Source organism: Dermacentor andersoni, chromosome 6, assembly GCF_023375885.2.
Source record: "Dermacentor andersoni chromosome 6, qqDerAnde1_hic_scaffold, whole genome shotgun sequence".
Lineage (NCBI taxonomy): Eukaryota > Metazoa > Arthropoda > Arachnida > Ixodida > Ixodidae > Dermacentor > Dermacentor andersoni.
The window spans coordinates 35557168-35584741 of NC_092819.1; the positions used below are offsets into that span (position 1 = coordinate 35557168).

Sequence of the window (27574 nt, forward strand, 5' to 3'; positions counted from 1 at the left end):
GATGGCGACGCTGTCGCTTTGCATTTCTTTCGCTCTTCCGCGCATGCTCATTGGTCTGAAGTTGCCCGTTGTGTGCACGGAGTTCTGTTTTGTGTCGTGCGTTTGTGCTGTTTCTACCAACCAGTGTTGGAGAAAACAAGTCTGGAATTTATTCAGCGCTCGAAGAAATGAGGCCTCTCAATCGGGACTTCTCTTTGTCACTGGAAACTCTAAAATGCCGGGACAAATGTAGTATGTGACGTGAATTTGTGATGCGGTGGTTGCCATGTTAGTGTCACCTGCAGTGCTGCGGTTGAGGCCGCATCAGACAAGGATTGTTTTCCGATGTATATCCACGTTGTTTTGACTATGGAGAGTTAAGACACTGTTTCGTTACTGTTGCCAAAGTATGTCTTGCTGCGGCGCAAGGATCCTTGTCTTGGCGATTTGCATCATTCAGCTGGTAAGTTGACCGACCATTGCCTTTCTCGTAATCAGATAAACGCTGCGGCCTTATCGTGTAGCCATGTAAAAGGAGCGCAGGGACTTGCTTGTTCTTGTTATCGACTTAGCTCGTTATATTTTCTGTTTATTTTATTTGTGCGCTCACGTGTTGCGCTGCGTATTCTGAGCGCGAAGAGCCGTCTTTGTGCAGATCGCTACATTCCAACGCCAAGTCTTCGACTTCCTGGGGTACATGTGGGCGCCGATCCTGGCGAACTTTTTCCAGATCATATTCGTCATCTTCGGTTTCTTCGGAACGTACCACTACCGGCCAAGATATGTTGTTGCCGTGAGTGCATTGAAGCATTTTGTCCAACAAGCGCCGGTGTATAGCGTCTCGAGATAGCGATGGGAGTATGGATACAATGGGGGTATGAAATTTCCATTGCAGTACATCATCTGGACTCTCTTGTGGATTGGATGGAACCTTTTTGTCATCTGCATTTACATGGAAATCGGCGCCCTGAACAGGGTAAGAGCAACGTGCTGTGATTCAGTACTGAGAAACCTAAACTAGTACACATGCTAGTGGATGCACTCTAGTAACAAAAGATGCAATGTTTGTATGCATTGTTACTTGTTTGGCATATGGGCTGACTTTATGTGTTCTAAATAATGCTTTCTGTTGAAACACTTCTGTTCATTTGTTGAGGTTTAGCAAGGTGCGTATTTCGTGCCTGTTTTTGTTTCCTTCGTGCTACGATTAAGATTAAACCAGCACGCTCAGATTTGTGCACTTGTTGGCCTGCTAAATGGCTGTTATCAGACGCGGCCAACAATTGGATCGAATTTTACGTCGAGCCCCTTTGCTGTGAAATGACCGTTGTTGTAAAAGCGAAACTGTTGCCTGGTATATCATTTATATGGCATGAGTAATGCTGCAGCAATGGATTCTGCCTCTTAAGAAAAATAATGTATGTGTCCTTGTTCACATTTTGGTGCGTGCACGAAAAACTTCTGTCGCAATATTTTATTGGTGGCATGCATCCTTTGTGCTGTGCAGCCACGAGGGGCTCGTGCGCTGTATGAGTACATCGGCTGATGAAATCTAATCCTTGCTGCATCACAAATGAATACAGTTAGACTACAGCACTGCGCCTTCTCTACCTTGTTCGCACGCAGTTTGTTGGGCTGGGATAGACTCCAAGATTAGCAAAGTACGATGTTGGGCTAGTCGGTGCATAGCTGTTGATGTGAGTGGCACAAAATATAAGCTGGGGAAAGGTAAAATGGACAACACGAGCTCCTGCATTGACTGCTTGGATGCGCATGTCCAAAGAGAGCAAACGGAAAATATATGAAATGTTGTCACACAGCCGTATCTAAAAACTGAAACTTGTTCTTGCAAAGTGCAACCGAAGCGACACTGATGTGTAAGTCCCCCCTCTTCTTGGTATAGTATGCTTTCGTTAGCTTACATGTCATTGTATCATGGCTTCTTCTGAGAGTGCCCTCAAACGGCGGTACACCACCTCGCAAGCCACAGTGGAAGCGCCGGTGTGAGCTAATTCCATTCTTAATTGAAAGCACATGTTCTCTTGTTTAGCATTGGACAGATACTAAAGCATAGCACTCACTCTTCATCCTTGTCTTTAGTGCGATATGTTTTTGCATACTTGGTTATGAACAAATGAGTCAAGAAAACATCTTGCAGTGTTGACATACAGCAAGAGAGTAAAACATCTTTATTAAAAATATTTGAATGGTGAGAGCAGTGTGGGAGGAACCCTCAGTCCAGGGTCCCTAAGATGATTCCGGCTATGTTTCGAGCCCGTTGTATCACAGCTCGGAGGACCTCGGGAGGTCCGTCGCGGAGGGCATCGTCCCACAGCTCTTTGTTGCGTAGGGGGTAAAGGAGAGTTGGCAAGGGAGGAAAGAGGTTTGCAGTGCACTCAATCGTGACGTGGAAGATTGTGGGCGAGCTGCCACAGCCAGGGCAATGATCTGCATAACAGTGTGGGTAGAATTTATTGAGAGAGACAAGATTAGGAAAAGTTGCGGTTTGTAACTGGCATAATGCCACTGCTTCCTCCCGCGAGAAGGACGGCGGTGGTGCGGCGTGGGTGCGACGAATGCGTGTATAATGACGGAGTATGTCTTTGTAACGGAGCAAGGGATCCCCCCACTCCTGAACTAGTCGCCTCACCACGCAGAGTCGCCCAGAGGGAAATTTCTCGGGCAACCGCATGTGCGCGTTCGTTACCCGGCAGCGAGGTATGACCAGGGGTCCAAAGTAAGTGGATGCGGGGAGGTGTGGTTGGTGTATTTTGCGAGATCTGTTGGAGAATTTGGTGCGCCGCTCAAAGTGCCTTGATTGATGTTCGTTCTCAGGACTCCAGCATTCTGAATATGGGCACTGGAAGCCGGAGTTGGTGGGAGGCAAATGGCTTTGGTTGTGTGGCCATCTTCAACTACAGCTCTTCCGATGACATCTTGGCTGTCACCAGGCCTGTATCGGTGACGGGGTGCCTACTTGCATACTACCATGTTGAGTGCATTCAAGCTGGTGTGCAGTGCCTGCTAGCGGTAAGCATGCCACACACCTATATCTCTCCAAGTTCATGAAACAAGGCAATGCCACATTTCAGGCTGCATAAAGGTTCCTTCAAAACTTACTAGAGAAATATAATGTGCTACTGTCTAAGTGTGCACAGGCAATTGAACCAAGGTCAGAATTATGGGTATTACAAAAATTTGCCTTTGTAACTGCAACCTTATGGCTTCAAACGGCCATGTGGCTTTGCAAATTGGTCATTTTCAATAAAATATTGTGTTATAAATGCTATAATTTGCAGTTATTATTCTTGTGTACTTAGATTCATTGCCTTCGTGCATTAAGAAACACATGATTGCTTTGAAATTTAGAAAAACAATCAACAATAAGTAATGCCATGAGGACTTCTCAAGGCACAAGCATAAAGATGGCAGATTCCACAGTAGCTGAATGATTGCAACACATCTCCCTCTTGTATTTTTAGTATAAAGCTTTGTTGTAGGCTGGAGATGATGTTTATTATGTAAAATAAATTCAATAGGCATCGTCTCTATAAACTAAAGGGGCGTTACAATGCCATTGTGCAAAAGGCTGACTCCTTGGGACCAGGGTGCTAACAAATTAAATGGCACTAAAGCAGAGCTAGGGCAGAAATCCCAAATTTTTCGGCAACTTTAAGCATTTGGGATCACTTCAGGAGAAATGCTGTTCACAAAAAAGCTTTGCTTTTCGGTCTCCGAACTTTCCGTTCAAAATTTTCCCATGGTAAAAGGGTGCAAGAGGGACGCTTGCTTCAAGCATGTTCCTGAAGCATATGAAATCTGCAACAGCAGAGTCGCTGCAGCACTTACTGTGATATAAAAAGCAATGCATTGCTTGTCAGTCTCAGCTGTTCGAACTTTTCTGCTGCATCTAAAGCTAAACCATCATCAATAAAGTGTGTATGTATCTCGCAAAAGGCATGTGCTCAAGGCAAGCTTTTCAATAATTACTTTTCTGTTGTAAAATGCGAGCCATAGGTGTATACTGCATTTGCTTTACATTACCGTATTTTCCGGTGTATAAGACGCACCCTTGTATAAGACGCACTCGCCATATATGAAGGCTCTCATTGAAAAAGTTGGTATATAAGACGCACCCGTGTATAAGACGCACCCCAATTTACCCACTTAGGCTAGTCAGGGTTAATTAAACACGCTTGATCGACCATCACCACTCAACCACTGAGCCACCGCGGCGGCCTGTGAGAAGTTCTTAAGCAACGCTAAGTGATCGCAAAAGGCAACACTCACGCCATACCCGCCCACGTTTTAGCAAAAAAGAAAGAAAAATACGATGAAAGAACTCTCCCATATGTCCATAACAACATTTTATTTTTACTTAAAACCATCGAAGTCTTCATCTTCGGATGCGCTCTCAAAAAGCTCGCCCATTTCTGGAGGCAACGCGACTGAAGCATTCTCTTCATACTCAGAACCGCTGGTCTGATTGTCGTCGTGCTCGGTTGGCGATGAAGCTAGCAGGCCAGCCTTCCGGAACCCTGCAGTTATGGTTGCCACTCTAACAGCACTCCAGGCCTCATGGACCCACTTCGCAACTTCGCTGTAAGAAGCGTGCCTCATGCGTCCAGTTGCGGTGTAGCTGTGCTCGCCTTCCGTCATCCACGCCTCCCAAATACGTCGCAAAATAGATTTAAAGCTGCGGTTGACGGAAATATCCAAAGGCTGTAGAACCTTCGTCAAACCACCGGGTATTATTGTAGGGGTACAGTTCTTCGCCTTGATTTGCCTCAGTGTCAAGTCAGTAATGTGCGCCCGCATGCTATCCATAACCAGAAGGCCTTTCCGGGAGTGAAAAAATCCATCCGGGCGCTTCGAAAAGCACTTTTCGAGCCAAACTCCCATCATTTGCTCATCCATCCAGCCCTTCTGGTTAGTTGTGACAATAACACCAGGCGGAAAGCTTTCTTTTGGCATCGTTTTCCTTTTAAAAATTATCATCGGCGGCAGCTTTCTTCCGTCAGCACAGCACGCAAGTACGACAGTGAAGTGAGACTTTTCGTGCCCAGTTGTTCGTACTGTGACAGTCTTATCACCTTTCTGAGCGACACTTTTTGACATAGGGATGTCAAATGTTAGAGGCACTTCGTCCATGTTTACGATGTGGCTGTCGATGATGTTATTCTTTTCGACTTCCTTCTTCACAAATTCATGGAACTTCTCCACTTTCTCTCCGAAATCGTCTGGTAGTTGTTGAGACATTGTCGTTCGCGCTCTTATTGACAAGCCTTCGCGCTGCATAAATCTATAGCACCATGACGGCCCACCAACAAAATCAGCGGCACCGATTTCACTCGCCAAAGTGCGTGCTTTCAAGCGCAACTGCACGGTTGACAGAGCCCTACCTTGAGCCCGTTGTTCAAGAGCCCACTTGAGGAGCCGGTCTTAAAGTTCAGGCCACCGCGCCTTCTTCCCGCGGTCAGCCTTCTTTCCGCTCTTCATCGCCTGCAGTTTGGCGGACGACTGTCGCCACGTGCGAATCATCTTCTCGGTGACGTCGAAATGGCGGCCCGCAGCCCGATTTCCGTTTTCGGTAGCATACTCGACCGCAGATAATTTGAACTTTGCGGTGTAGCTCTTGCGCAACTTCGGTGGCATACTGTAGTAAGACCGAGCACGACAGGTGTAGATAGTGGAAAACACACGCCGAAGTCGCCAACACAGACGTAATACGTACACGGTTGCGAAGTTGCAAAGAATGACTAAAAAAGAACGCCAGCTTGGCTTGTCTTGACAATGTCGAGAAGCGCGACTGTCGCCATCTTTGGGAATTTCACATTACTTTTGCTTGCGCCTCCGAAACGACCGCGTGTTTGCGATTCTGGAAGTCGTCATCCCCGCCGTTTCATGATAAAGTTCACCTAAAAAAAGTTGCGCACGGCGGTCCCCGTATTGAAGTATTAACCGTGCTACTACCGCATCATTGGTAGTGATATTTTTTCGGTGAAAAAAGCTTGAGCATGAACCTGAGTAATTTCTGAACCCGCAAAAAAAAACGAAAAATTCGCATATAAGACGCACCCTTGTATAGGACGCACCAGCAAGATTTTTGGAAAAAAACCGCGTCTTATACACCGGAAAATACGGTATGTGTGTTATGTACCACTGCAACTGGAGATCTTGTATCCGTCAGTCTCCACTGACTGCTTTCAAAAGAAAGTGACTCAAGTACCATATTTCTTCCTCATCCCATGTTCCTGCTCTAAACCAACCAATGACTCTTGATGCCTGTCATTCATTGTCGACTGATGTTCTCAACGGTTTAACTAAGCACGAAAAACACTATTTCTGGTGTGTTGTCTGTAGGCAGCACTCATCCATAGAGGGTTAACTAGATTGTTTTGATGTCTCTGGAAAACTAAAAGGTGGCCCTTGGGTGGTTCAACTTATCAGTGAAGGTGCCACATTTATTTTCTGCAGTAGGACGCTTGTCAATTGGTAGAACTGTGTAATGTCTTTCAAATGCATTGACAAGCTCTGCATTGTTGGTGCCTGTAAACTTAATTTCATTTGTATTTGCTCTGCAGTTTGTGGGATTTGTTGGAGGCTGCTACCTGATCTACCTTTATACTCAGGAAGATGACTCATGTGAGTTTGAAACATTTTCTCAGTGATATTACATTCACACAACAAACTATTATGACTTCTTAGTTGATGGGCCACCAACGTTATAAATCTCAACATAAAAAAAAGACGACATAGGAACACTTCTAACGTTTTGTTAACTGAAAAGGCAGTTCAGCATCACTGTGTAGCTATTCATCAAGTATACTGGAAGTATACATCCAAATGCCATATTTATTTGTATACAAGGTGAAATTTTTTCTCAGAATCTTGATCCTCAAAGTCACCTCGCGCCTTATATACGGTGCTGCAGTGCCATATTTCAGCGATGCAGCTTTTAGATGGCAGCACAAATTGTAGCAACCAATAAACCCTGGCAGGTAAGGCAGTACCATATTTTTGAATGTATAACGCTGACCAAGAATGAAAAAGTTGTTGCTGTAAAGGTTGGGTGCAGGTTATACGTGAATTTCGCTTATGATGCGACTTTACAGCAGGACAGAATGTGCAGCTATGAGGCCACACCTTAACGTGAAATTCACACTGCTGTGAAGTTGCACCTCAGGGTGACATTCGCATACTATAACCTGCACCGATTATCCTGAGGGTTTTCGATTATATGGTATTTCGGGCAATCCCCACCAAATCTGAATAATTCGTCAACTACTCTGTACAGTCTTATATTAGTGTGCATACTTAAGCTTACTGCGTTACATACTATATTTTACAATGTGCATACTGTACTGCCTTATAATCGAATAAATATGGTATAAATTACTTAATGTAAATTACATCATGCTACATGTAAATTTAAAATTATGTCTAATTTCTTGCGCCTTTTGTTTCCATTTTGACTGTATGCAAATAGTACAGGCTTTCTTAATTGAAGAGAAGCTTAATAAATAGTGTGTGCCCTTTCAATTAATTTTTTTCAGTTTGCTTTCTTATCCCTCTATTACACACAAACATTATGGTTCAAAAGTGATATTCCTCCATTGGATGGGTGTGAAAGACGTTGTCAGTGGCATGTTATACACACTTGCATGTTATATGTACACAAGGTCCTTGTGCAACAATATTGACAGCCTATAGATATTTCCTGTTTTGACTCCCCTGTTCAATAATGATTGTCAGTTTTCAAACATAGTGTTTATAAGCAAAGAGTGAGATCTATGCATTGTTGATTTGCAAATATGTGATCTTGTAGTAGTCTCATTGTTTAATTTGTTTTAACTCTAAGATGAAGACGGTTTCTGCTGGATGTTGAGGCATCCAATAAATTAAGACATTAGTGACATTTTCATAACTAGCAGTGCGATTAACCCTTTGGGGCCGGGTGTTTTTGTAAAGTGCAACACATTAGCAGGCTTTGAATTCTGAGGCTATTTATTGGCAATATGTTGTTGAACATTTAAAAAATGTTTTCATCTGAAAATTCAAACAAAGATCAATATCTTTAAAATAGTAATTCTTTCTTGGGTTATCCTCATTGTCATTGTCATTGCCCCTTGAAGACACCTCGTAATCAACATCAAAGTCTTCCTAATCAGAGTTCATAAAAGTTGTTGAATTTCTAAATTGTTCAACAAACACGAGGGCTTTTTGCACCAGTTTGCCACGTCTGAAAATTGAGAGATGTGAATGGTGCCGACAGTCGATAAGCTCTGTCACGTCATCTGTCATATAAAAAACAAAACCTACCATAACATTTTAATTTTACCAACTTCTGAGTAGATGGCACTGCCAGGCTATAGATGTTTCAGTTCATGAATTATCTCAGGCACAGCCAGGGACGTGCATCGATGGTGAAATGAGTATGCTGGAGCATGGCACTTAGAGGATTAAATGTAAGGTCAGAGATCTCTTGTCCAGGAAAATTAAGGAGAAAATCCTTTTGAAATTGAACAAGATGTGTCATTCTTGTCATGTTTACTTATTGAACAGGCAAGATAAAGGTTAATAGGAACGTGGATTGGAGTGACCCAAAATGGGGGTTAAACAAAAGATGTCTCTGGAGCGAGTGTTTCAACAAGGGGAATAGTAGACAAGACCCCTTCTTGAAATGTTGGCTCCATAGACATCCCTTGTTCAACCATTGTTGATCATTCTTTCCTAAACAGTCAGTATTCTTGACCTTATGTTTGATAACTTGCTAAACTAATGAACGTCTACTATCAGGCAGTCATTAACACATTTTTTTTTAATTGTACTTTTGTGCCTGTCTTCTAATGCCTTAAATAATGCCACATGGGCACATAAAATGGCATTAAGTACCTAACGCTCCCATATAGGTAAATTTATTGGCATCTGACTCTCATTTAGTAGTTTGCCGACTCTGCACTCGGCTGCCAAACCTGTATGCTCACTTTCTCACAATGTTTGTCTTGAGCAAGATAGTTTGATGATAGTAAGAGACAAGTGTAATATGAAAATTCTTAATTTGATGCCGTTTAAGCGCCTTTCTATTTCTCAAAAAAGGATAGGGCAGTTTGGAATCGCTGTTTAACATTCTGTAGACTACAGGCACCTCTTGAGTCAACCATCCCAGACCTTGGGAAAAACATCACTTGACCACCAAGCTTCTCTTCACAGAAGATGGCATCATCGAAAAAGCAAATAAAAGCACTCTTCACGAAAATCTCTTTGCCAAGCACGCACCCTTTGTTTAAGAAATGGTGGTTTACTGGACGGGCAGAAAGAGACATTAAAATGTAATAATCGTTTAATGTCGCTGTTAGCGCCTTTGTTAATAGCAGCACCATATTCTGAAACTTGTGATTACATCATCACTTACTCCAAGAATATCGTGTTTTCACTTGTACATACTTTTATAAACTAAACCTGAACACAAATTCCTTAGAAAAAAAAATGTTCATGTCTGGGTAATTAGCGTAGTTAAACTACATATGCAACAATGTGCATAACTTTATATACAGAATAAGAATAATAAAACAGAATGATTATAATCTTCACTGCTGCCTCTAGTTAAGATGGCGTGCGGTTTCACAGCTATGTGGAGCGTATCATAGTGAAGCCGCATTGTAAGGCAAAAGTATGTATTTACAGCACATTCAACAGATGACTTTAAGCAATGCAGAGCTGTGTGTTGCAGTAAAGCCACTGTACAAGGCTAAATTAATTTATAACATAAACTCCAGTTTGCACTCTAGCTTTTTGAACGTCTGTTGGGTGTAATACATGGAAAAATGGTAATAGCATTAAAGAAATACATCGGCTCTTACTGCTGATAAACTTGCCCATGTGGCACTGGTATTAGCCTTGCAAGTTGTATACGAGCTCTGTGATTTGGTAGTTCTGTTAGAATATGAGATCTCTCTCTACTTTTTCAGTTGATTTCATTGGGGGCTTTGACACTTACTCTGCATATATAACACCGCCAAAGCCGTGTCGCATGCAGAACACAATGTATGTATTCTCTCTTTCTCTCTTCTCTTGTTTCTTGTGCTTGGGATGGGTGTCCTTTCTTGTGAGCTTGTGTCACCTACTAACAACTTACCCTGCTGCACAAAACTAACTTTCAATTGACTTTTCACTGTGTAGTGTTACGCCCCATACTCATGAGCACTCTGGCAAAAGTGAAATGGCTTGGGAATAATATTTTTACGCCAGGCATGTACCCAGGATTTCTTTTCGGGGGGAGCCCAACCCAAGGTAACTTTTCTGTGCAAATGAGTGGAGGGGGGGGGGGGGGGGGGGTTCTACCTTTACTAGTGTAAATGTGAATAATGCCCACTGTTCGCCATAAAAGCGCGTAAACCCACAAAAAAGAAATGAAATAAGGTGTATTTCACAGGTATACTCCTGTGAGATAGACCTTTTCTTTGCTTGACAAACAAGGAACCACATCAAATGGACTCGCGCAGGAAGAACACTGCCAAGAACAAGTAAACAAGCGAAATTGTAAAATAAAGATTTCTAATAGCTTTTAATTAGCTCTGGAGAAATACAAAGAAATATGTATTTGCAGAACAATCGCAGTTCTTTTAGATCGCTCGTTTATTGCTCTACCAAGTGAAGTGCCAAAACCGACTCGTGTCGTTAATTGTGAAGTTGCATAACGATGCGTGGGTGCCAGTCCCGTACAACGGCCTAGAACACATGATGCTGCGGTTCTAGACGTACTGTACCCACCGCGGAAGGCTAGAAAAACACCCACATAAGCATAGCAGAGAAGTGGCTACGTCAGGCGGTTAGACTGACAACGGTAGAAGCGTCATTCAAAACACATGAAATACGTTTCCACTTCTGGTGGTGTTTTCTCTACTTCCTTCTTAAATAAAAAGAGGTTCATCCATGCAAAGAGGTTCAACCTCGCGGGGACTGCGGAAATGTCCGAATAAAGAGGTGTCTGAAAAATCAGATTAAGAAAAAAAAAAAAAGAGAGAAATCCTTTATTTCCACGCACTTATTCAGGCTTGGCAGTAGGCTTGAAGAAATCGTGAATGCGCCGTTGCACACTGTTTTGTTTACGCGCAATCAGATAAGCCTGAATCTTGGAAAGGGTCATACGGTCACTATAGGTGGCTGAAAGCACAGTCACTGCTTGTACACGCTCCGCATGTGACGGCTCGATGATTCCGACTGAGTCGTCGTCCGGCGGTGCAGCAGAAACCTGACAAATGATCTTGCCATCATCGAGTTTTGCGCATGTTAGTACAGCAGTGTCAGCACCTGTGAAACTGTCAAATGAGACTGTGTCCGGAATCGCAATGCAACCACTGTGCAGGTCTCAGCAGAACATTTTCGGCGTCAGTAGGGAGCACATCGGAAGGCGACAAATCCTAGGCCTCCCGGCACTCGCTTGCCGGCATTCCCCAGCGCAGTATGCGCGGGCACTGTCGGCACCATTAGGCACTTGACGCGATGTTTCCGTATGCCATGTTGGATCACCGCAACCTCGACACAGCACACCACACAAACATCACCATGCCATCACGCCGACACCAGTCACACAAACGAAAAACGTGGCCTACTCGCACCGTCGTGCACGAAGAAAGAAACAAATGAGCTGCTGGATTGTCTTGGCATGGCTTACTAAGCTGAGACCAAAGCTGCTGTGGCCACGAACCAGGCAGAAACGATGATGATGAGCGAGGATTTGCAGTAGCACCACTTCGTGGGGCAGCAAGGAGGCTCCGTTCAAAACAAAAATGGCGTTCAGCAAGTCGAACAATGCACCGATCAGAGTCGGTGCATGGTGCTCTCGATCGAGTTGGCTCAAGGAGTGTCTGAAAAATCAGACGAGGGGTTGCAAGGTGTATGAACTTTCAGCAGTTGTTATACATTATGGTCTATGGGGAGAATGGCGGTGCCGGCACACGAAACAGACCGAATAATCGAGCATGTCTGAATTTTTGGAGTCCGAAAAATCAGTCGGTGACTGTATATAGTCCTGAGGATATGCCAGCGCCGCGGCGAGCTGTCACTCAAGGAAATAACTAAGCAAAAGGAAAACTTTATTTATTTATTTATCTAGTTATTTAAATACCTTCAGGGCCCGTGGGCATTACAGAAGGGAGTGGAATGCATGAAAAACAAATGTATTACCACAGAAATGCGGCAATACAAAAAACAATAACAGAAACAACAGTTAACTATGTTGCAGCAAAATGCAGATTACTGAAAATAAACAATAACTTCAATAGCAGATTCAAACAAGTCGGTGTCGGTAATTGCGGCGGCCAGGCGGTTCCAATCGTTATTTAGGAATGAATGAGTAAAAATATGAGTTAGTTTGAGAAAACGGGGCGCCTACTTTATGAAGGTGATCTCTACGGGATGAAATGAACTCTGGCTCTGATAGAAGGGCTTAATTAAGATGGCCATGATGATAAATTTTTGTGACAGAGTGATAACCGAGACACTTTTCTTCATAAGGAAAGAAGAGAAAGGTTCAAAGTAGCTTTCATGGTGGACACACTAGACAGACGAGAGCAGTTGTGAAGTATGAGTCTTGTGCTGCGATTTTGCACCGATTCCAAGGTTTGAATGATATACTCAAGAGCTGGATCCCACACCGAGCTTGCATATTCCAACTTTGGGTGTACGAGCGATTTATAGAGTAAAAGTTTTAATGAGGATGGTGCCATAGAGAAATTGTGCCTTAAGCAACCAAGTATGCAATTGGCATTGTTGGCAACGCAACTGGTGTTGTCTCCGGTCGCAACTCGTTCCACGAGCATACAGGCCAGCCGTCTATGAATTGAATCCCTTTCCTTGTCCTTGGATCAGTCTAAACAAAGAAGGTTGAACTAATGAAGCAACAGTGATGTGCATGCTCATTGCATTAGATGGTGACGGTTGAATGCGTTAGTCGCGCGGGCACCGAATCGATGAGAAAACTGGCCTTCAAACCCCAAGAGATGCCGTAACTACCGCCATCCAAAAGGAGTGAAAGAAGCAGCAAGATGTTGACCGCTGATTAGCTGTCAAGTCTCAAGTTTGATTTGGTGGCGCTTTATGAATGTGTGTGAGGAGTGGTGGCATGGTAGGGGGCGGGGGGGCAGGGGTATGCCGCTTAGTTTCGAGTGGGGGAGGGGCCTCTTGGGTATGTGCCTTGTATACGCACGGCTCTGGATGAGGCATTGGCATGTTAGACACATTTTTATTTGGTGTTCAGGGTGTTTTTAATACTGAAGCTAAAGAGAAATGCTGCCATTACCGCTCACCAGAAATGAACCCAGGACGTTGAGAACCTGTGCTGCACCTGGGCATGACGTCTGAGATCAGACACCGCCTCATGTGCTCAATATATGACTTGCATCACATCTGCTAACCTTCAGGTGCCCACTTTGTCTGATGGGGAGCTATTGAACGGCTGTTAATAAAACAAACTTAAATATTGCTAGCCCTGCAGCTTTGGGAAGGTTGCTTTGGTAGTATGCAGTTGACGTCCGTTAATTCGACCCTGATGGAACTGGTGTACTTGGTTGGCTTGTCTAGTGGGTTAAATTAAGCAAGATGCAGAAATAACTCCAGAGCACACCACTATTCTAACACGGCCCTGAATCAAACGCACACCCACTTTCAATGTGTCCAAAGCAGAAAACTAACGAAGAATTGACGTTAAAGCACCTAAACAAAGTAGAAATCTTACAGGCACCCGATATTTTAGCAAAAAAAATTGTTCAACAAAGGCGGCCAGATTTTTAAAGTCGGCTCCGCCACTTGTCATTTACAGTTGGCTCCGATGCAATACATCCGTGTTATGCGATACAGCATACGATCATTGCGAAGGCGGTTTTGGTTTCCTGCCAGATTGTACTGTGCAGGCAATTTCCGGTCCAATTTTCTTTAAAGAAAAGAAAGGTATGCGTTAGAATCGGGTAAATAACGTAATCAGATGTTGTCAGCTATGGTTATCGCTTGAAAATCTACCTAGGGTGGGCCCGAAATAGACCTTTTCGACAAGAGATGACATGTGTTCAACACAGTCGCTGTCTCCTCAGCTCTGTCGGGACAGACGTTGCCACTATAGGGGTTGCTATATGGGTCAGGTGTAAGCATGCTGACTGTCAAGTTCAAATTATCCAGCGAAGGCCAATTTTAGGATCGAAATAATGAAAGTTTGGGTCCATAGAAATGCATGGGTGCCAGCCGGAACCCTCACTCAAGATCAAGTTAACTGGCAAATTAAAATAACTGGAGTCGAATTAATGAATTCCACTACTAACTACTACTATACTAGTATACAGTATACTACGAACTCATAACCATATTAGCAAAATGAAGTTTTATTTCTGTTAACCTTTTACACTGCAACTACAAGAATATGTGTAAGTGTTTGCGTTCATAGAAGGAATGTTCAGGTTGAATATCACTTAGTTTTTTCTTAAGAGAGAGGTAGGCAAACACATCATTGAGCACTTGTAGGTACAGTGCAGACTGCCTTTGTGCCATCGACTAGATGTTGCTGTGTCTAGACAACTTGCCTTCGAGCAATCAATGCCTGATTCGTCAAATGATCGCTAGTTGAATTGTACTCTCTTTGGAATCTGTGGCTGATATGGCAGTGAACATGTTGTTTGAGCAGGTGTTTTTGGATGAGTGTTTTCGTGAGAAAATTTACTTAGCTGACCTTTTTTTGTGTTGTTTTTTTCAACACTGCTCATACCATTTCCTTGCTGCTACAGTTGCACCCAGAAGAAGAAACAGCAAAAGAAAACCACTGAACAGCCTGCCTTATAGCATCGAGTTCCGTACCGACCCTCCTGCCACAGATGGTGGCGGTCCCTCCATGGGCTCTGGATTGGGCCGCGCACCCATGACCCCCCGCCGAGTGAAGCGACGATCAACACGGTCCAAGCGGTCGACCGGCCAGGCACAGTACCAGAATCCTGTGACACGTCTGCTCGACCGGTCCCTAGACACGTCAAGCAATGACAGCTATGCCCACTTTGGCGGTCAGTGCAACCCAGTTTACCTGGGGTCCCGCACCAGCCTCCACTCGCTGTATGGAAAGGCCAACCCCAACCTCAGCGGGCCTCTTCGAACAACCCACCAGCATGATGCAGCCACGGGGCTGCCTTCTACAAGGCACTCTACAAGGGGGCGCCACCAGCCCTACGTGGACAGCTCTGAGACAATGATATGAGTTTTGAACAGTATGTGCACATTGTACGAGCAAAGAAGTGTATGCATGTAGAGCTGTGCTCTCTACTGAGAGCCTAACTTGGTTCCTTTCTGCTCGGTCTTTGGGTCGCAGTGCTTGACCAGTCCTACAACGTCTCATATGCACATTGGTAAGCAATATAAAATTAATATCTAGATAGTGATATGTAGGATAGAGCATTCAGGCTTCAACTTGTAACCTGAAGGTCAGCAGAAGATAGGATGTCCTAGGCTTACACGTAGTGATTGCTTGAAGATAATTAGTAAGCGTTAAATTTGTGATGGAATCAGGTGTAGGACCTCATACTGCTCACCAGTGTGCGCAGTTCTTGTTCTCATGTGTGTTTGTTTGGGTTTGTAAGTTGTACTTCACTGAAATAGAGGTCTTAGTACTGTTGCTATGCTGCTAGAATGTCTTTCAGAGAGCAAGATGCTGTTGCAAATCAGCTATGCTGTGCTCACATTGGATAAAATTCTCCCCGCGTTTAAGTTATGTCAGCAGGAGCAAAAATATGGGCCAGAATGTTTTTGTTTTAACCATTTATTGCCATAAACACCTGCCTACTGTGCAGCCATATTTATCGGAAACATTTCATGCATTCTGCACACTGCGACGAGACGTCCCAGGGCACAAACATGTCGTACCATGTTTCCACACTGCACTTGTGTAATTGACTTTCTTAGAAACATAATGTTTTCTTTTCTTTTTCCTGCTGTATTTCTTGTAGTAGCAAAGTCTTGACTCTGTCGTACGTTTCATTCTGATTTCTTCAAATGGCACACTGCTTGCTAACTATGCCCAGCATTCTCATGTGTAAACTGTGCAGTTTCATTTAATCTCTCTTGCACAATTGGAGTTTTGGTCAAGCCTTTGCAGGTTGTTTGGAAGTACTGTATTTACTTGCATAATGATCACACTCGCGTAATGATCGCAACCCGGAATTTTGTCGTCAAAATTCGATTTTTTTTCCTTTCCCGTGTAACGATCGCACCCCGAACTTGCCACAGCGATATGTCGTGTGCCACGTCTATCTAATGTTGATCGCGCTTACCATCTGTCGAATGCTATGCGAACGACTCTTCCAAAACATACCAAGCGGTCTGCACACACCGAACATTCTTAAGCAGGTGCCTCATTTCATTCCTTTCATCACTTTCTGCACTTCCATGAAAAAAAAAGCTACAACCAAACTTGCTTTGGCTTCATTATTTGTAGGCTTTATACTGTTGTGGTCAACAACAACAACAAAAAAGGCGCTTTTCGATTCTTCTGCTCTGCACTCGTGGGCACGCAACAAATCGCGAGCGGCAGCGATAGTAGCCACGTTTACACTGATACATTAGAAGTGTACCCTATTCATACGGCACCGCTTGTAACACAGCTAAGATATTCGCTCACCCTTAGCAAAAGCGGGCCGTATTAGGATAGTAGTGAAGACAAATGCCGGAGTTTCCGCAGCGTGCCCGCCATGGGTTTCTGTCACTGGCAGCTAAGCGCGCCTATCTCTGTTTCTGTCCCCTCAAAGTTGTCATGGCTACGTTATTGCTGCAAACTTGCCGAAAGTAACAATATTATTCATTACTGATACAGAAGAAACTGTTTCAATGCCCGTAATATACTCGTGAGAAGGGAAAAAAAAATTTGTGTTCGGATTGCTCCGCCGGCCACTATTGTTGTTGTGGTGTCTCGCACTGTGATAGCGGCAGCCGCCTATTGTCATCCCGCAGCAAACGCGGGATGAAAAAAAAAAGTTTCTTTTTGCGGGAAATTTAACTCTCGTAATGATCGTACCCCTGAATTTGCGTCAATTTATTTGACAAAAAAGTGCAATCTTATGCGAATAAATATGGTAGTATTACAGCGATGCTGCAGGTGTTCGTGTCCTAACAGTCATTTTGTGGCCTGTTACATTTTCATCAAAGGAAGGCTGTTGGAAGGTCCATGAAACACCAGAACACTTAATCAATCTGCCTAATCTGTAGACCATAGGGTCATAATTTAAAAACTTGTAGTAAACGCCATTGTAGTGAGTCTCAAGCAACATGCTGCTTTTATTGGAGAACAAAGTTTAGAGGGTATTTGCCTCAAAAAATACATTCGTTTGCCTGAGAATGTCTGGGCATAATGTTGCAAGCAAAAAACAAGAAGAGGCATTCTTTTTTTCAAGCAGGAAGGTGCAACTTTTCATCCACAATTTTCTGTCATTTGCTTTGTTCATGCAATTTTCATGCTGATACACAGTCAGCTCATGGTAATTCAAGCTCATAAAGTTCAAAGTACTGGTTTATCTAAACAAATCTCGGACTTTGGTTGGTCTGCTATCTTTTCAGTTAAAGTTGAGGGTGCTCAATCAAAGCAGGACTTTCAGTTAAAACGGACGTTTGGGCGAGTTGGTAAGACATATTTGAAACGGACAGCGCTCATCCGTGTCGTTTCTCCCTTCTTGTCCCCATGAATACCACGCTGTTTTGTTTCAAATAGGACTTTCAGTCAATTCGAACATTCTTTCTTCCCATGGACAGAACAGCATGACTGGGTACCACTGATGAGAGTACATGAAAAAGTCATGAATACTCTAAACATGCTTCCATTACATATTCATGCTGTGTGTTGGCAGCCATGGTTGCATGTCCACAGCAATAGAGTCTGTGTAGCACTTGTAAGTGCTCTGGTAGTATATATGCATGAACACAAGTAGTTGTGCATCATTGTTTCACGTAACAACTAGTAATTCTGTTTCAAACTGAATTTTCTTTAAACTGCCAAATTTTTTTACAAGGTCCTCAGTGTATGAGTTTGAATCAACACGAGTCAATTGTGATTGGTTAATCTATCCTGAATCATATTTGTTTTTAATTATTACTCAAAGCTGCACAACATTACAGCTGGTTTTTCAAACATATGTGTTGCTTATTGTCGTGCCATTTTTGGGTAAATCGACTTTTAATTGCTGTAATTGTTGACTGTTTGGAGCAGGATGTCGATAATATTTGCAAGCATTTGCTTTCTTTGCAGTCTCTACCTCGTTCTGAGTTATTTTAGTTTCTTCTATGTGTCATACTTGGGTTTTACTCTACTGGTTTACCGTAAACCTCACATATGGTGAGGCTTTGGATCCACTGTGAAATCAGCGTGCACATTTGCAGCATGCATGTGAAGAGGTGTAGAACTTTTAGCAATGCATTGAGAGACATGAAACATTTAGTTTTAATGAATGTATATAGAACGGCTGGAGCAAAACAGTGTTCTCATTTAATTTTTAAGAGTGGATGTTTTTAATTGTACTGAAGTAGCAAACTACAGCTATTAGTTGACTTTTTCTTGCTTTATATTTATGACATGGCCTCAAGAATCTTCATGGACTTTACTCCTTAGCTTTCTTTTTTAATAGTTATGAGCAAATGAGCAGCTGCATACATGAAAACCATTTACCTTTATCTGTCTTCTTTGATGTCTGAAATTGAATATCCCTGTTTTATGAAATCTTTCTGGGCATTGCAGTAACTGCTGTCTATTTCTAGGCAGCCAATGCCTAAATTTTCTATTAATTATTTGACAACATTGTTTATCTATGTGTCCTTTTCCTTTTGTTGTTGGCATTCTGCTAGTTCCTACTTGTTTTCTTGTGCAATCATTAACGCAACCTTCCATGACTCTAAGACAAGGTGGGCTCTCATGATGGTGTTGAGTGAATCCTGACATTAGCTCACACAGCCTTTGCATTATTTGTGTGTTCTCCTTCCGTGCTGCTTGCAACTTCAGAGAAGACTGTCTTCCTCAGTCTTCCAAGAACCAAAGACGATGGTACTCTAGCATTGTGTCTGTTGTTTTTCTCCCTTAGTGCATTCGTCTGACTGCCTCTTGTATATAGTTAGCTGTGTGGCCATCAATATCCTTGTGTCGCTGTTGTGTGTGCCATCATGTACATTTTGTTCCTGTAAAGCTGTACACTTCCTGTATTATTCCTTTTTCCACAAGCGGGTGATAATAGTGACGTGGTACTTGGGACACCAGTATTGTCAGGCACCGAAAATCAAAAGGTGAGGTTGTAATCAGTGCACGAATTGGAGAAGTCAGATGCTGCTTCTATAAGCTGGTCACAGTGGTTCTTCTCGAATAGACGTAGGTTTAGGTCTGAAGACACTGCCTCACAAGTAAAACTTGAGGATGCTCACCTCGTGGATCTGCCTTGGTGTGACTTACTTAGAGACCAGAAAAATTAGTATGTGAATTTAAAAGCAGTTGTTACACTTTGCTGCTCATGGGTTAAAATCATCAGAATCTTGCTTAGCTATTAGTCATTGTGCGTGGCAATGACCGTTGCTTTTGTGATGAGCCATTGCACAAATGGCTTTAAGGTAGCGGAAAGAAATTGAGAGGACTCTTATGTCATTGGATGAACTTCACTCATAGATTCACTTTGATGGTGTCTTTCCTTGGCAAAAGAACCCTGTTTGAAAACGTTTTGTGTGCCAGGCCTCTCCTTGAGGTCACCTTTCAGTGTTACCATTTCTAATTTTGTGCCCCTTAACACCAAGTGGTCATGGATGCTGCATTATCAGAAAAAGTTCGACATATTTGCTGTTGCGAAGTTCTGCATTTTCCATTTGACAGTGGTTTTGTCAATTCAAATGAAATTGTGTTTTGGGCAGCATTCGAAAATCCTGTGCCATGTTCAGAGATTGACAGGATGAACATACTTTTGCAATGTGTTTGCAGTATGTCTTTATCAGCTTTCGGGCATATTTGACTTTTTCTTTACAATGGTCTTTCAAGGTGCATATTGCAGACAAGAGAGCATTCAAGCCAGTGATTTATGTCACCTTATAAGTAATAGCAAGATCAAATTGTTCAGACAATGTGTATTACTATACTTGTGGACAACTTTCTGTGGCTATGAAGGGGAAGCTACAGAGGCAAAGCACGCACTAGTGAGAGTGCTTCTGAAAAGAGTCCTGTGCTCTCATTCACATTAGTTTAAGCTGGAGAGAAGGAAATATAAACACCGGATTAGCAGCAATTAAATAAACCACACCACTGAATGTAAAAGTTTACTTATTTTGCGGCTTTTCCATTCCATGTCTGAGCAAACGCAAAACCGTCGCACATGGAAACTGTGTAGATTCAGCGTCTGCTTCGAGCAACCAAAAGTATTGTCAAACGCTGCCGGTCTATTCGGGACAGTAACGTGTGCTGCAGCCATGCTTTCCCTTCATAGCCACAGAAAGTAGTCCGTATGTATAGTTGGGGGAAGGAAAAGAAATTGAATGACAGAAAAATCCAGTTGACACAATAAGGGCATTTCATTCTACCTATGGCGTTTGCACTACATATACATTCTATTGTGTGTTAGTGACATGTTGGGTGGCATTTTAATCTCTATGAAACACAGTCGAACCTTAATGTAATGAAGTTGCAGTAGAAACAAGCTTTCGAAATTCAGAACAAGAGCATGCGCAAAAATAGGCGCTGGCTTGTTGCAACCGCAAGTAATACATTGCTGTGCAAATTTTGTGAAAGCTCATGGATTGTGTCGGCACTCGAAAGACTTGTTTTTGTTAGTCATTTGAGTTATCTGTTCGGAATGGTGCATTTGTGAGTTACACTTGCAAATTTTTAGCTCTTTACTGGTAGCTTGCTTATTTCTAGCTGTGAACAAACAAACATTTGCTTAATTAATATAACCAATCACCCTCAAACTGTGCTCGGCATTTTTACTCTTATCTTAGCACAACCAGATATTTAAAAAAGGAATGGCACTTCGAGAAAGCCATGAAGCATAAAATAAAGCATTGCCAAACAAGCTTTACGTTTAATTTATTGTAATGATGCAGTTTGTTATATCAAGGTTCGACTGTAATATGGTGTTCTTGTTTCGACTGGTGGCCTCTTTAATGCACTTCGTTGTCCTCTACCTGTCTTGTGCAGAATGTGCAAAAGGACTTGTGCCGATAATGTTTTAAGGGCAGCTGCTTTTTGACACTTAAGTGGTGGTTGCTGGCATTCCTGCTTTGGTGTTGCAGCCCATTCACACTGTAATGTTGCGTGTGACTGGAGCTGAGGTACTTGTGACTATGTTAAGTTCATTTTCATCAGCACTGAGGTTGCTGTCTAGCGTGTTTGTTTGTGGTTTGTGCTGAAACTGTTGCAGACTCCGTGTGCTTTCATGTAAATAATTCCTGGTTGACCTGTCTGTGTGAAAAGCATTTTGAAGTGAGCACTTATTTATTTAGAACCACATATGTTGAGGCTTCATGCGAGCCTCTCGACCATGTTTGTCACCCTTGTACAACTTGGCACAGTGATGAGGTTTTGAGAAGCTGTTGCTCAAAGGGCCAAACGAATCGCATAGGCCGTTATTTGTAAAAGACTTTGGAAATTGTTGATAAGAGAAATCATAATGCTAGTTACGTAATAGCATGTAGGATTTCCTAAAGCTTTTAAAATGCAGAAGTTATTGTGAGTGATAATGGTTCTGTCGTGTTACAAAGTGAAGAGCTTAATGCATTTCGTGTACATTAAAGTGTTTCAGAGGAAGTGCTTGCTGTGAGAACACAGATGGCATCTTGCTTGTGGCCATGTGGCATAATGATCTCAGTAGCAGTGCAAGATTGATTGACTGCTAAAAGGTATTTGTATAGTTGTTGGAAATGATGAACCATTGCCAATGTATGCATAGTGGAGAAGTTTTTTGCCATGGCTAATGCAGTTTTTCATACTCTTTATACACCTGTAACTAGACATTACATAAAATTTGGAGCTAGTAAATGAGTTATTGCTCCTTGATGAACTTTGTCAATAAAAAACATTCCATAGCCTTAAGAGCAAGCTTTACTTAAGGCCCTGTATATTAAAAGTGCATGTGAAATGCTGAAGTGGTGCTTCAGGCATAGCCAGTATGGATGAAATTTGTGGCATTTGAGATGAAAATTGACTGTTCAGTGACCGATCCTTATCTTTAATTAAAAGAAAGGAAGGTGGAAATTGTTGAGGTAAAAGAAATATAAACAGCAAATTTATAACTCTTACATTTGCAACAAAGATTGCAGTTGCCTAAGCAGCAACTGATGGAGCAAACACACGCTATCCGGTGTAGGCTAAAGTGGTATTGCAGGCATCAATAGAATAATCATACCACTGTTCTGGGTAGGGTTATTGCAAGAGTCTCGTAAATAAACTAAAGGTACCTTAAAAGCAGCTGGCTAGCACTTAGATTTTGATAGGTGCTTATGTTACAGTTAAAGACCTCTAGTGCCCTTTCTGTACTTTTTCTTTAAATTTTGTTACCTGCGAGGGTCCGAATAAGCTGATTTGCAAGCATGTATCACTAATTTACTTCTCTTAATTGTGGTAGGTTTTATTCATATTTGTTGGAAGTTTTGCTTTATGAGTGCATTTTTATCTCTAATAAGTGCTTGAAACAAAGAAAGCTTCAGGAGACCTTTTTTTTTCTTCTTTTTTTTCAAGACGTGCTTACCTGTATGAGGTAAATACTGCGGGTCAATATTTCTAGTGCATCTCAATTTGGGCTGCTCACAAGACCATTTTGTGTCACTTTGAAAGGACTTCTGTAAATTCTTGCATCCCAGTAACAAACCTAGTGCCATTATACATAATGTTCTGTACACTTGACAAAAGTCTGTCGCTGAATGGCTTTAATGTACGGGGCATCTTACACTCTAAGAACAGTTCACACCATTCGGCTTGCCCCTTCTGCCACACAAAAATAATCGTCATCTGCCTTGATGCGTTTCTTTATCGCTGCAAGCCCGGAACTTTCCAGTGACGAACGGCACGCGCGTTACCAGAAGGGGCACTCCAAAGGGTGTAAACTGTTCTATGCTGATAACGCGCGTGCCGTTCGTTACTGGAAAGTTCCGGGCTCGCAGCGATAAAGAAAGGAAACGCATCAAGGCAGATGACGATTATTTTTGTGTGGCAGAAGGGGCAAGCCAAAGGGTGTAAACTGTTCTTAGTGTACTTTCATATTTCGTTTTAGTGTGTGTGTGTGTGTGTGTGTATGTGTGTTATGATGGTAGAAAGGTGTAGTGTTGCTTTTGTTCACTGCCAGTTTGTAAGGAAAGCACCTTGTATAAATAAAAAAAAAAAAGAAGTACTTTATTTTGAACACAAGACTCGGCACAATTTCGTCATGAGTAAATAGCGAAAATGATGAGAATGATTGACAGTATCAGCGCTATCGATGCGTTTCGTTGGGCGGCGTGGGCTTTGTTTTTCTCGTAGTTTCGGTTTCGTGCGCGGGGGATTTTCAGAAGTTAAGGTTAATTACAATTTACAAATGCATCATTCCCAATTTAGAAACAAAATAAACCATGTGTTTATGCTTGGGCAGGTTTTTTTTGCATTGGGATAGACTATCGTGTAGTAGATTGCGTCGCATATCTGTTGTCAGTTATCAATAATTTCGTTTTAAATCTGAAGTTGGCAGGTGGCGCGTCGGTTACAGTCGTGGTTCACTTGGTTTACTAACGTGCGCGCGTGGTTATTGAAAGTGCTCGTGTGCACCTTCGTGTATTCGAGACTTGGCTGGCTTGGTGATGTCCCGACGAATTGCACTCTCGGACGCCCAACTTGAACGACGGCTCGTAGCTGTGCGGAGCACGCGGGTAAGTGTGACTCCTGACATGCATATCTATGTCGGCTTGTGTCTGTATTTACAACGCGCTTCGCTCTCCTTGCCAGTCGACTGCATCGTTTGCGAATACGGTGATTTAAACACGACTGCTTTCCCAGGATTTCGTTTAAGAGTAAAGATACCAAGGTTCTGCATCGCTAGACGGCTGCATGGGGCCTTTATGAACCTGGGACCGCTTATTTGTTATTGTTTCGAGGAGCTGCCGATGTCGCGCGCGTGTGTGAACTTGTGGCACCGCCTTGCATGCTGCTGCCACTGCAATGCACTACTGTCATGGCTTTGTTCTTTAGTCCAGTAAAGTCCGAAGCATTGCCGTGGCTACCGCGACCTCGTTGAGTGTGTGCGTTGAGATAAACGGAGCTTTGAGCGTCGGTACACAACACGACGTCCGGTTCAGTCAACGTTAGGTTGTCATATGGGTGTTTCGGACAGTAAACAATAATCCAGGCGTTAACGTTTGTGGTCAGTGTTAAGTGGAGGACGAAGTAACCGCCCGTTTCCGTTCATAGATTTTTAATTGCTTTCCCCGAACACCAAAGCCACTTACCGCATATGAATTATGCTTACGCGCAATGATGCAATTCTTGCAATTCTTTAATAATATCACGAAGTCGTCGACCGCACGGCGTGTAAGCGGCCTTGTGTTGAGTGGCGGCAGGATCGCCGGCAGTAGGCGCGAGCGCGCAGGGCGACCTCCAAATCTAATGCATTTTGCTGCGGTGTTCGCTTCAGGAGTACTCCTCGCCGCTGCAAGGCCGCTGACAAGCGGTAAGGTCAACGCTCGCACGATAAATTGTTAAACAATTGCAAGGGTACTACTTTACATCTGGCATGGGAGTAAACGTGAGCATCGAAGCCAAAGTTGCCACAGAGATCGCTGATGACATTTCGTCAGTGAGAGAAGTTTCGGTATACTCTTGTGCCGCATTCACGGGGACCAGTACTTCGCAAGCTCGGCTACGCATACGCACTACTTGCGGTGTCGTCTCTTAAACTGGTGGAATCATCGAAGCCTAAATTTTTTTTAATTGTTATTGTAATGAGCATCGATGTTCTTTTGCTTGCAGGGAGCGGAGCGCAGCTGCGTGTGTAATCGGCCCGTCGCCTACGTGACGTGTCAGACCTGCGGCACCACCGTTATGAGCAGAGTGCAGAAGGCGTGCGTGGAACATCCTGCGGTCATACACTTGATGGACATGGAAAAGTGCCCCAAGTGTTTTTCGAGCAGCCTCATCGAAAAGTATCCAAGCGGCAGCGCGCGTCAAAACTAAGATTAGAGAGACGCCAAGTCCTCGGTGTTCTCCAACGCGCGCTTCTCAAACTTAGTGCTGCGGTCCTGTAGTGGTTGTCTCCTGTTCATTGTTTACCTCCGCTGTTGACTTGCGTACCTGACAGCTTGACCAAGGCTCGTCATTTTGGACATGTTGCTTTGCTATGAATAACACGACTCTCCCCTCGCTCGACGTCCGTCCGGAGAGTGGTTCTTAGTTTAACGGTGGCCCTTTTAGTTTCATTTGTTTCCGTGCGTCCCGGCACACGTGAATGGAAATAAACGGGAGTTGAAGGAATGGCGGCGAAGAGCACATCTTGGCCTCTGTTGTCCGGCCCGCGAGCAGGTGCACTTGCTTCTCGCTCAAGAATTGTTTCTGTTGGCCGCTGCTTGATACGCGATGTTCTTTGGTTGCCCAGCTTCAGTGTTTGGTATTCGGTCGGCCGTTCACTGAAACATGAAAAATACATATTGGCACTGAAAAGGTGCAGCATCGCAACAGCGTCCACCGAAAAAATCTCGCGGTTACTTTAAAGCAAAGCCTTGTCTTTTCTCGCCAAATAGCTCATATATAAGTATAATCGTAGCCCCGTCAGTACTAGCCATTCGTATGTGTCTGTGACTTATGTGCAGAATTACGTGGTGAAAGAAAAATTCGGCAGATACACTTACGACTGCTTACGTGTGGGAATGCGAAAGCGTTATAGTCTCTTTGGGGATTTTTTTTTTTTTTTTTCTCGCGTTCCTTTTCCGCGAAAGCTCTCGCCTGCGTTCTAATGCGCCTCGGTGTGGCCAAATAAAACGCACTAAGCGTGTCAACGCGCTCCCTTGCCCGAGTTCAATACTCGAAGAACCGCTCCGCATGCGTTCAGTTGGCGATTAAGTTTATTACTGCGAAAGCATTATATGCAGGACATCTACCAACCTGCAAAAGCGGGAAATCACGGGGATTTTGAGTAGTCTGAAAAAGTCTGGGAATTTGTGCTTCTATCAGGGAAAATTAACTAATTTTATTGAAAGAGAACGAAAGTCGCGGTAATGCTGGCTCGAGTAACAGACAGGAATAGTAACGAATCGTACTTTGACGCCCTGCCGTAGGCTGGAGGAGTTGCCAGTGTACAGTCAACGACAGACTTTCCGGATGTCCGATAATTCGGACGACTTCGCGGCACCACCACGTGCCCCTTAGAGTGAATGTATCAGAACGTCTGGAATTTCGGACGCAAGAGCCCTTTGCCGCCCGATTTTACGGACTTTTTGCCATGACCGCAGGTCCGAAACGGTATTAAAGCTACCACTGCTGCCGTTTTGATTACCTCGACGCCTCGAATTGGCGCTCTCGCACGCAGATCCGCTGGCAAACGTAGCCACCACTACGGCACGCTAGGACTCGCTGCTTAGACGTTCGCTATTAAACTTCTTGCCGTTGGGTGCCGTGTTTTTCATTGAAAGAATTCGCCGCTGTCAGCAATGGCACCTACTTTGCGTTTGCGGTCCTCGCGATTGGCTTCGAAGCTCGGAAAGCACGTTGCGTTGCATAATGTCGGTTTCCGAAAGTCAGCTTCGCCTCTGTACAAAAACGTTCCTTGGTGAAGCAAACGCAAAAGTAAATGAGGCGTCCCCCATCCAAGCCAAAGTAAATTCTCTAAAGCAGCGGAACACAACACTGAGGCGTCGTGCGCGGTATGAGGGTATGTCAGGACAGTTTAGGTTGACTTTAGAGAGAATCTCAATTGTGACAATGTTCGGGCCTCGTAACACTGAGCTTGCTGTCAGTTGATAAAAATAGCTCACATTCGAACATACTTGCTTCTGTATGCATCTCCTTTTTATTCGTAATTGAAAATGTCCGACTTGGTTTGTAATTTTTTTCGAAGACATTCTATTTGCTGTGCATTTTACTAACTCCTCCCTTCTATTCTATTTTTGAATAAAATAAACACTACTGCTTGGTATTCAAACTCGATTAAGTCGTTCTAAAAAAATCACATGCTTACTAGAGTGACAGCATCGGGCGACATGGTTTCAGCCCGTTTTGACATAAAACATAGTTCTGCGTCACTCAGGGAAAACCTGGAGAGAGAGAGAACATTTATTTGTAATGAGATGGGGTGATTTCCTCGTAGGGTGAAGCCCTTAGTTCAGGGCTCCATTGGCTCGCGCCACTCCGCGTGCCCGCCGGATCAGCCGTCGCTGCTCTTGCGGCTCTAAGCTGGTCAGCGCAGTCTCCCAGGAGGAAGGTGAAGGAACAGGGAAAACTCGGGGGAATGTGGAAACGCCAACTTGGTAGACACCCTGTATATGCCCCATTACGCGAAAATCGGTCGGCGTATATAGTTGGCGGGAGCGAAAGATGGTACCAAAAATGGCCGACGGCGCAATGAGTAAAATCTCATCAGAAAATGCCCGGATTGAC

The 27574-nt window shown here is 43.5% G+C and overlaps 2 protein-coding genes across 3 annotated transcripts in view; one reads left to right on the forward strand and one right to left on the reverse strand.

Annotated features, from left to right (window-relative positions):
• The first annotated feature begins 27 nt into the window (after positions 1-27).
• Positions 28-25471, forward strand: NKAIN (Sodium/potassium-transporting ATPase subunit beta-1-interacting protein). The gene is made up of 7 exons (XM_050170583.3): positions 28-442; positions 635-772; positions 875-955; positions 2815-3009; positions 6564-6624; positions 14754-23859; positions 24956-25471. The coding sequence occupies exons 1-6, from the start codon at positions 389-391 to the stop codon at positions 15212-15214; spliced, it is 990 nt and encodes a 329-aa protein (XP_050026540.1). The 5' UTR covers positions 28-388; the 3' UTR covers positions 15215-23859; positions 24956-25471.
• The window catches only part of LOC126522082 (uncharacterized), a 33954-nt gene continuing 31607 nt past the window's right edge, over positions 25228-27574 (reverse strand). For both annotated transcript variants that reach the window (XM_072288697.1, XM_055066153.2), the window contains exon 10: positions 25228-25608. In XM_072288697.1, the coding sequence (XP_072144798.1) occupies positions 25580-25608 (29 nt within the window). In that variant the 3' untranslated portion in view covers positions 25228-25579. The remainder of the gene's footprint in view (positions 25609-27574) is intronic.